Below are 8,511 nucleotides of genomic sequence, written 5' to 3' on the forward strand. Positions count from 1 at the left end.
TCATCCTACTCAGCTTCCGGACGAGATCACCAATCATAACTAAATTATAATATCTAGTATATAGGTAAAGGATTACACCTATCACAACGAAAAGGGTGCATCTAATATGACTTTATACTACCAAAACATATAATACTTTAAGAATTGAAGGAAAAAATGATAGCATTTGAGCTCACACATGAGTTATGTTCTTCTTCATTTTGACTCTAACTCAAATATTTTCTATCTTTATTTCAGAGTTGTCCACACAAAGCATACAAAAGTACGAAGGCTTTAATTTGCAGTATCACCATCATCACAATGAAAAAGCTTGCAGAACAGAAATGGCAGCGAACCACATGCTTCTCTCATCACAAAACTGAAGTGGGGTACTACGGTTAAAGCTCCCGGCCGCTCCACGCACCTTGTCTCCTTCCTCCTGTACCTTCTTCATCCCTCAACTCAACTCTTTCTTACAAGAAGGAAAAATCTCGACTTGGGCAACTAGAAGATGTATGAAGCGCCTTGAATTCATGACTTGCAATACAGAGTTCGAGTTTAGATAAGAGGTTACGTTGAATTCAAGTGCTATTATATAATTATGCAGTGTGCTTGTTGGAGACTGATCTTGTCAGTGGAAGCTCTGCTGGTCCGGGCCGTCCGGCCATGGCCAGAAGGTGGAAGCGTGGTCCTCCAGGCTGCACAGCAAGTTGCTGAAGCTTCCTTCGGCGGCGATGCAGTGCTCGATCTTGGGGCAGTGCATTTCCATCTCCGCTGGCCTGACTGAGGCAAAGAGAGCGAGGCCACGGTGAGGGTGGAAGGAGGAGCTCTCCATGGCCATTGAAGTTCTCTCGGAGCTGTTCTCACTTCGGTTACTGCACGAGGCTTCGGTTTCCTTATTGAGGTTGATCGGCTCTGATGTACTGTCTCTGCCTTTGAGAGCCAAGATCTGCACAATTTTGGCATCCACTCGAATCAATGAAGTCGTTGAGAAAGGATGAATTGACATTAATGAAGGACCAATTAACCTCAGCTTGGAGTTTCTCGTTGTGTGCTCGGAGAGCTTCGTTCTCCGATTTGATCGCCTCGAGTTGCCCGCGGAGGCCATCGTAATCCTTCTCCAGTTGCTTGGTCTTCCACCTGGCTCGCCTGTTTTGGAACCAGATGGCCACCTGCCTCGGCTGCAGCCCGAGAACCATGGCCAGCTGCATCTTCTTCTCAGGATCCAGCTTGTTCCCCTGCTCGAAGCTCTTCTCCAGCGTCCTCACCTGCTCCTTGCTCAGTGATCTCCTCTTCGTCTCCCAGGCTGGCATGCCGTCGTCCGACAACTCGTCCATGCCGTTGTCCATCCCTGAGAAAGACATGGCTCTCTTCCTCGTCGTCACTGCACCACTCGAATCAAAGAGTTCAATTGCAGCTGGCTGGGCGGATCAAGTACAGTGAGCTCACCTCTGAGATCTTGGAGGAGTGCTCGGTGCGCTTCTTCACGTGGCTGATGCATTTGTGGCGCAGAGAAGAAGGAAGGGGATGATGATGAGGCCATATCGCTAGCTGCAGGACATCAATCAATTCTCAGCGGCACGGTGGGAAGGTGGTGAAAGGGAAGAAAAGGAGTGAGTGGAGGATCGATGGCGATTGAGGTTGGAGGTGGTCTCTGATTCACAGAAACTGGTGGATCAGATATGGAAATTCATGATGCCATAGTAAATCTACGTGTAAATGTAAAAGTAGGACGGTAAATTAATAGTTTAATTTAATTATTTTATTAAATAAATTTAAATAATATAATTCTTGTCCTGACTTAATTGTATTTTACAGTGCTATGTAATAAGAAAACTGTAAATCTATAGTATTGGCAAGGTGGTTACCAACTGCACTGCAACTGTGCTTCTCTTTCCTTCTCTAGGAAGAAATTTGCATTGTGATTCTTCGCTAGACGATGACAAAATGAGTTTTTAAGTTGGGGAAGGTGGCCCCTTTCTTTTAAAGAAAAGGGCAGGGATGTGCCCAATGAGCTACTGGGACAGCAACCTAACCCACGTATAATTATTGTGAACCTTTGTTTATGTCTATAGTCCTTTGCATCGAACGGAACAGAAGTCGCTCTCTGTTATTGATATTGGTGTAATATGCCTCACGCATGTTACTTTTCATCTTCTTAGGGTGCATGAGAATATACTGATGCATTATTTCTAGAAAATGGAAGTAATTGCAAATCATCAAATAGTGGGGCATTAATTTTAATTACCATTTCTTGCAGCTGGTAGCAAACAGGGAACGGAGGTGATCATGTATATTTTTACTTGCCAAGGCATGAACAATGCCGATTCCCATCAAACATAACCCATCGACCCTAAACTAGATAAGATTAAGACCTGGCACCGAACACATTAAGTTAGAGATTACACAGCCATTACTCATGCAGTAGTTGGTCGTCAAGTATACATACAGTCCACCGATTGGCTAACCCGTGTGAGACGAAGTTTCTCATGGTGTTTTGGTATCCTCTGGTCTTTTAGCATGTGATTGATCAGCATCCCCACTGACAGGCTCACTTCCTGAGTTCCTGTGGCTCTCAGCTATGGCAGGTACCATGGCGATGCCGGCTTCTAGCTTACTCCCACGTCCATCTGAGTTGGTTGGTGGGAATCCAGACAAGCTTGGAGTTGCGAGGGGATTAGCAGTGCCACCATGAGATGGTTCAGTATGCGAGCCATGTAAGCCGTTGACAGCACCGGGCCTAATGCTCATATGGCCTGGGAACACCATTCCTGGGGGTTGGGAATGCAGCTGCCCTTGCATTTGTTGAGGATTATATGGAAGAGGACCTCGAGGGAAGATGGGTGATTGTTGCATGAAAGGGCCTCCCTGTGGTATCGTACCATGTGGCATGATCTGCTAAGCAACCATAAAAGAATAAAAATATTAAGGCATTAGTTTAAGAGTAAAAATAATAAATTTGAAGATGGAACTTAACTGACCTGAGGACGAACTGCAGGTGCATTAGGTTGAGCGTCAGCAATTGCAGCTAGATAAAGTAGGTTTTTCTGAAGCTGTGCTTGGTACCTGATGCATAGGTTCAACAATGATACCTATGTTTATCATCATCAATTAAAATAGAATAGATACATTTTTAGTCCATTGTAACAAATAAAAACCGAGTTGTGTATTCATCATCACCATAAAAGGTGCTCTCTGACTATTTTGGGAGGCATGAACAAGTGGCACAGGCGGTAAAATGTAACAGAGGCATCTCCCTTTGCATCAATAAACTAATACGAAAGCTATCTACTAGTTCAAACTTAATAAATCCTTAAAGGTTATGACATCAACAATATAAATTTCATCTTTCCATGAAGGTAAGCTTGGAGCAAACAAAACCTGGCAGGAATGGGAACCAATTGAAACCCAAAAAAATCCATCAGAACAGCAAAGCATCATTAGGAAAAGATTCAAGCAGTTCCCATCGGCAGGAATGGGAACCAATTGAAACCCAAAAAATCCATCAGAACAGCAAAACATCATTAAGGAAAAGATTCAAGCAGTTCCCATCATTTAAAGTGTCATGTTTCCTACAAAGGGAGAAAATAGCTACAAAAAGAAAGGGTAAGGAAAAAAAAAATTAGCAAAAGGTTAGTGAAATATTTTGTCCAAATTTTTTCTTTGAGGAAAGAAAGAGAGGAAAACTTAAATTTCAAAACTATATTTGTTAAAAACATGAAAAGAAACATTAATAGAAATGGATTTGAAAAGAAAAGGAAATAATTAGTATTCTCCAGTTTTTCTATCAAAGGAAATAGAGGAAAAAATACTCGGAAAATTTTTCTATCAGCTTATTTATTTTCTAGTTTCCTTCCTTTGTTAGTGCAGTAGAAGTGCATACATGCAGTCACAGACTAATCCACACATTCTGTCACTAGTCTAGCACAAAACTTTTTCTTGCCAGGACAGGTGATGTTCTAATAATTACTAACATATATGTACCTTGAAATACAATGACTGACAAAGGAGAACTCAGAATACAAATACAGAAATAAAAAAATATCAAGTAAATTAATCAACTCACTGAGCACATTCAGCCAATTTTCCGAGGTTCTGATTTTCCAATATTGCCAAAATGAGCTGCTTATTCTCATCCAAGTACTGCATTGAAAAATTAATCAATAATGAAGCAGAGTAAACTACCTCGGCTTTGAGTGGATCAACAATCCAAGGTTAATTTAGAACTAAAAGATCCTAAATGATTCTAAAATAAAAATGTTGAATAACACACACACAGACATCTCCCGTCAAAGAATCATATTTCCATGAAATCACATCTCGGAAGACACACCTTTGGTCAAAGAATCATATTTCCTAAGCATTGGCTTTACAGATAGCTTCAAGACATAAGATAAGACCAAGGCAAACCTAGTTTCTATAGAATCCATGTCCCCTGGATAAGAACATCAGCATAAGAGAATAGCTTGTTGGGTCCTCCAAGATCTAGAAATTGAACTTCAAGAAATGAATTGAATGTCTAAAAATCAAAATTCTTAGAACCCAGTGCTTTCCAGCATTGACTATGACTGCTGGAGTTATAATGAAGAGTTAAAAAAGAATAATAAAGGATAACAACATTATTGTTCTTGCAGGATTTTACTGCATCTTTTGAGTTAAAATACGAATAATGACAATGGATTAAATGTTAAAAAGTTCTAGCAATAGAATTGAACTTTCAAAGTGAAAAACTAGTCTAACCAACAATTACACCTCATATATATCACAGCAATGTAGTATGACAAAAAGAGAAACATTTTTTTTCAACCATACAATGCATGCATAAAGAAGATTTGTATCTTTGTCAGATCAAAATGAGATTGAGTGGGCTCTTAACTATTAATCATTGACAATATTTTACAAAATAAAAAATAGAATAATTCTGCATCAATATTAGGATTGGAAATTAGGTATATCAAAAAGTAATTTTATGGACTAAATGTGACGAATGGTCCATTTTACGTGGTGGAAATAGAAAAAAAAAGTGCAGCAACATATACTGTAACATGTACAATAGAAAAACATGACTAAGGGAAAAAATGGATCCATGTAATCATAAGATAGCATTATCATCTGGTTGACGTTGACATTCAAGCTCAAGATTGAAATATTTTTTCTGAGAAATTGAGACTTAATATAACCATTTAACTCTTAGTAGACCTACATCATCTACCACTAGATTAACATAGTTGATTCCTAAAACTTAAGAATGATGGGTTTTTAATATTAAAGAGAAAGCATAGCTTAGTGAAACCTGTTCTACTTCTCTGCTTTTCCTTAAATTAAAGACACAATGTCAGAGGTAAAGGACAAAGTAATCGAGATGTGAAATATGGCCTTGGATCAAATATTTCTCCCTCCTAACCTCTAACCCATACTTTATCAATGAGCATCTTTGCTCACAGAGGGAGCAAATATGCAGAGGGATCATAGGCTAGATTATAGCAGTTGAAGTGGTAATGTTTTCCTGTTGATCAATAAGTGTAGTTCTAAGGTAGAAGGTAATCACAATTAAAAAGAAAATAGAAAAAAAATAAATTTTCTAATCATGATGATACATTAAAGGTGCAAAGATGAGGATATTAAGGTAGATGTGTGAACATATGAGGATTGACAAAATAAGAAATGAGAGCATTAAAAAGAAAGTATTGAGAGAAAACTCTAAGAGACACATTTAAAATGAATGACCAATAAATACTCGCAATGTGAAATTATGATAAACACGCATATCAAACGAAGAAGACCAAAAAAGACTTGGTCAACAATAATAAAATAAGATAAAATTTATTTAAATATAAATGATGGTTGAGTAGAGGATAGAGCCCAATGGCATAAAATGATCCATATAGCCGACCCCATATAGTGGGATATGGCTTGATTGTTGTTGTTCTTGATGATACATTAGAGGTTAGAGATCAATTAATTGATTAGTCTCTTTACTGGTTTCCTTCCATATTCCAAGTACCAAATAATGGCCCTCGTTGAATAATGCTGATATTGCTTTCTGTTTCAATAACAAATTTCTCTTTTCCTAATTTGTCCCTCTACTATTTTTATTTCATAGCCGGTCCCACCTAGTGGATAAGGTTTATTTCATCTTTTAAAGCCTTGGTTCTAGGAAATTATCTTTCTCAGGTCATTTACAGGGAGACTAACAGACCCATTGATGGCTGAGACCACATACAAGCCTAAAAGGGAGCTTTGCAATCGTTAAAGTATTTGATGTCTTGCAAATTTAAAAAGAAGGTAGTAAAATCCAAAATTTCCAGTTCCAGTGTTCATGAGAACCAATAATAATCACTGCAAAATTAATTCATCAACAAGATGACAATCACAAAGTTTCACTATCAGATGGAAACTTTGCGTCTAAACAAGAACTGCAGATAGGCATTGTGAACATAGTAATGGATAAGGAAAACTAACCTTTTGAATTTGTTCTGTTGTGATATTCGCAACAGGGGCTGCTGACATGGGGGCTAGTGAATGTGGAGATTGCTGCATGCTGCTTGCTTTGTGCTTCTTCTTGAACCAAACCTTATGCCTATATGCCACTAAAAACAAAAATAATATAGATATGCGATGAGCAAACCCAAATTTATATAAAAAAAAATAGTCAAATTAGCACCATAGTGCCTCAAAAGATGTTAGTGTCCAAATGGATCCTCATTATATTAGCTTGGAATGTCTCTATGCCAACAACATAATTGTGTCAGCAGTGAGCAATGACAAAGCAACACTAATCAATGTTCAGCCAGAACCACACAACATATAAGAGACATACACAAAGTGGAAAACATATAAAACATATTGAATATTAGAATACCTAAATTCATCATTGAAAACAAAACTTGATGTCAAAATATAATTTTTTCACGCCTCAGTACAGATTACAGAAGTACATAGCACATGACAGAATAAAAGACGAATCTCAAAGTATTTATTAATACTCTTCTTGAACAAATCATGAAGTCTATGCAGTGTCCTCTCAAGAACCCATAGGCAAGAGAGGAGAATAAACTAAGAAAAACTGAGTTGAAATCAGAAAATATGAATATCACTATGGCAGCTACAACCATCCATATAGGTATAATCGTGAAAACTATTGTATGAACTACTTGCATGTCATCAAACAATCAGTAGCACATTGCGGAGCCCTGAATTTTACACTGCACTCTCAACAACCTTGTGTCTGTGATATGTCCATACATGGAATGATTATGGATGAAGGAGGATAGCCAGAAGCATGAATTCTTGCATAGACAACTACAGGTTTTGGCCTATGTGAGTAGCTAATCCAAGCCCAGATTGATGAGTTTACAAATTAACCGGAAGTCTTTCCCTCACACTCAACACAAACCATCTCACCTTTAACTTCTGAACCCGAACTGATTACGAGGACATACATATATCCTCAACAGCAGAGACCATAAAACATACACAATTTCCACATGCCACATCCAACCAGGCGCAGCTAACCAAACCTTACATCTATCACATCTGTCACGAGACGCTAGACACTGCACCCACACACAAACAAAAACACTTCAAATACACAGATGCTACTAGAACACACAGGTCCATTCAGTTTCTAACCAGAATCACTCAGTCGTCCAATAGATACGAACCCCACGACGATCACCTAAATTGACCACATCGCCAAACATCACAAAGCCATCCGCTGCAATATAGGGTTAGGATGACCCTTTATAGTGTATGAACAACGATCAATATCGAGCTACCCGATACATGAGAAGCAGCTGGATAGAGTCCTACCTCGACGACTTGGGTCACAGAATCCTGCGGCGCAACAGTGTCCTCAGGCGGAGTAAGGAGCAGCTAAAGCAGGAGTAACGTATGAGAGCACGACCAGGAACGGCAGCAAAAAGGGCGACCGGCTTTCTATGATTGAGAAGACTGCTGCAAGAGGAAAGAAAGGCACAGAAGAGTCGATCGCTTGGGAAAACGAGGGAGGAGACGGAAAGAGAATAGACGAGTAAGGAGACTGGGCGGTCGTTGTAGCTGACCGACGGCGAGGAGGGCCGTCGGTGAGGACGCAGGAAAGAGGGAGGCGGCTGACAAAGGCTTGTGCAAGGTGTTAATGCACAAAATCAAACCCTAGATCCAAAATAGTAATATCAATAAGTCAACCCGGTCTGGCCCGATGCAATTGGAAAACATTTTTGAATTCAAGTCCAACATAAATCCCAAATATCAACAAATCCCCATCCCCAATTGCACTTTTAACCAGACCCATAGAAATACTCTATTTGATTAAGGAGCATCTCTAACAGGCTAAATCTACTTGCCAAAATCTTTGATGGCTTGTTAACTTGTGGACAAGAACTTCAAGAATTGATGGGTGAGAATTCTCCTAAATCAACCCTGAAGACACCTCAATTTCTAATAAGTACTAATTGACAAATTGAGCTAAGCGAATTAACCTTCTCATGACCCATCAACCAGACACTTGCCTCAGCCATGTGATGTAGCACA

At 39.2% G+C, this 8,511-nt stretch overlaps 2 protein-coding genes across 5 annotated transcripts; both read right to left on the reverse strand.

Annotated features, from left to right (window-relative positions):
• Positions 1-277: 277 nt before the first annotated feature.
• On the reverse strand, positions 278-1,647 carry LOC122009594 (homeobox-leucine zipper protein HOX21-like). 2 transcript variants are annotated; one of them, XM_042565808.1, is made up of 3 exons: positions 1,429-1,647; positions 1,008-1,330; positions 278-928 (listed from the first exon to the last, which is right to left on the reverse strand). In XM_042565808.1, the coding sequence occupies exons 1-3, from the start codon at positions 1,520-1,522 to the stop codon at positions 611-613; spliced, it is 735 nt and encodes a 244-aa protein (XP_042421742.1). In that variant the 5' UTR covers positions 1,523-1,647; the 3' UTR covers positions 278-610. The 2 variants fall into 2 exon arrangements, with proteins under 2 accessions (XP_042421742.1, XP_042421741.1); XM_042565807.1 differs by having other exon boundaries at positions 1,008-1,363; positions 1,429-1,646.
• A 548-nt stretch (positions 1,648-2,195) lies between these two features.
• On the reverse strand, positions 2,196-8,141 carry LOC122009595 (GRF1-interacting factor 2-like). Of its 3 annotated transcripts, none has more exons than XM_042565810.1 (5): positions 7,792-8,141; positions 6,442-6,559; positions 4,046-4,122; positions 2,961-3,045; positions 2,196-2,877 (listed from the first exon to the last, which is right to left on the reverse strand). In XM_042565810.1, exons 2-5 carry the CDS (start codon positions 6,517-6,519, stop codon positions 2,467-2,469), a joined length of 651 nt encoding a protein of 216 aa, XP_042421744.1. In that variant the 5' UTR covers positions 6,520-6,559; positions 7,792-8,141; the 3' UTR covers positions 2,196-2,466. The 3 variants fall into 3 exon arrangements, with proteins under 3 accessions (XP_042421744.1, XP_042421745.1, XP_042421743.1); XM_042565811.1 differs by having other exon boundaries at positions 2,196-2,874; positions 6,442-6,569; positions 7,792-8,140; XM_042565809.1 differs by having other exon boundaries at positions 6,442-6,569; positions 7,792-8,140.
• Between the last annotated feature and the right edge of the window lie 370 nt (positions 8,142-8,511).

Source organism: Zingiber officinale, chromosome 8A, assembly GCF_018446385.1.
Source record: "Zingiber officinale cultivar Zhangliang chromosome 8A, Zo_v1.1, whole genome shotgun sequence".
Classification (NCBI taxonomy): domain Eukaryota; kingdom Viridiplantae; phylum Streptophyta; class Magnoliopsida; order Zingiberales; family Zingiberaceae; genus Zingiber; species Zingiber officinale.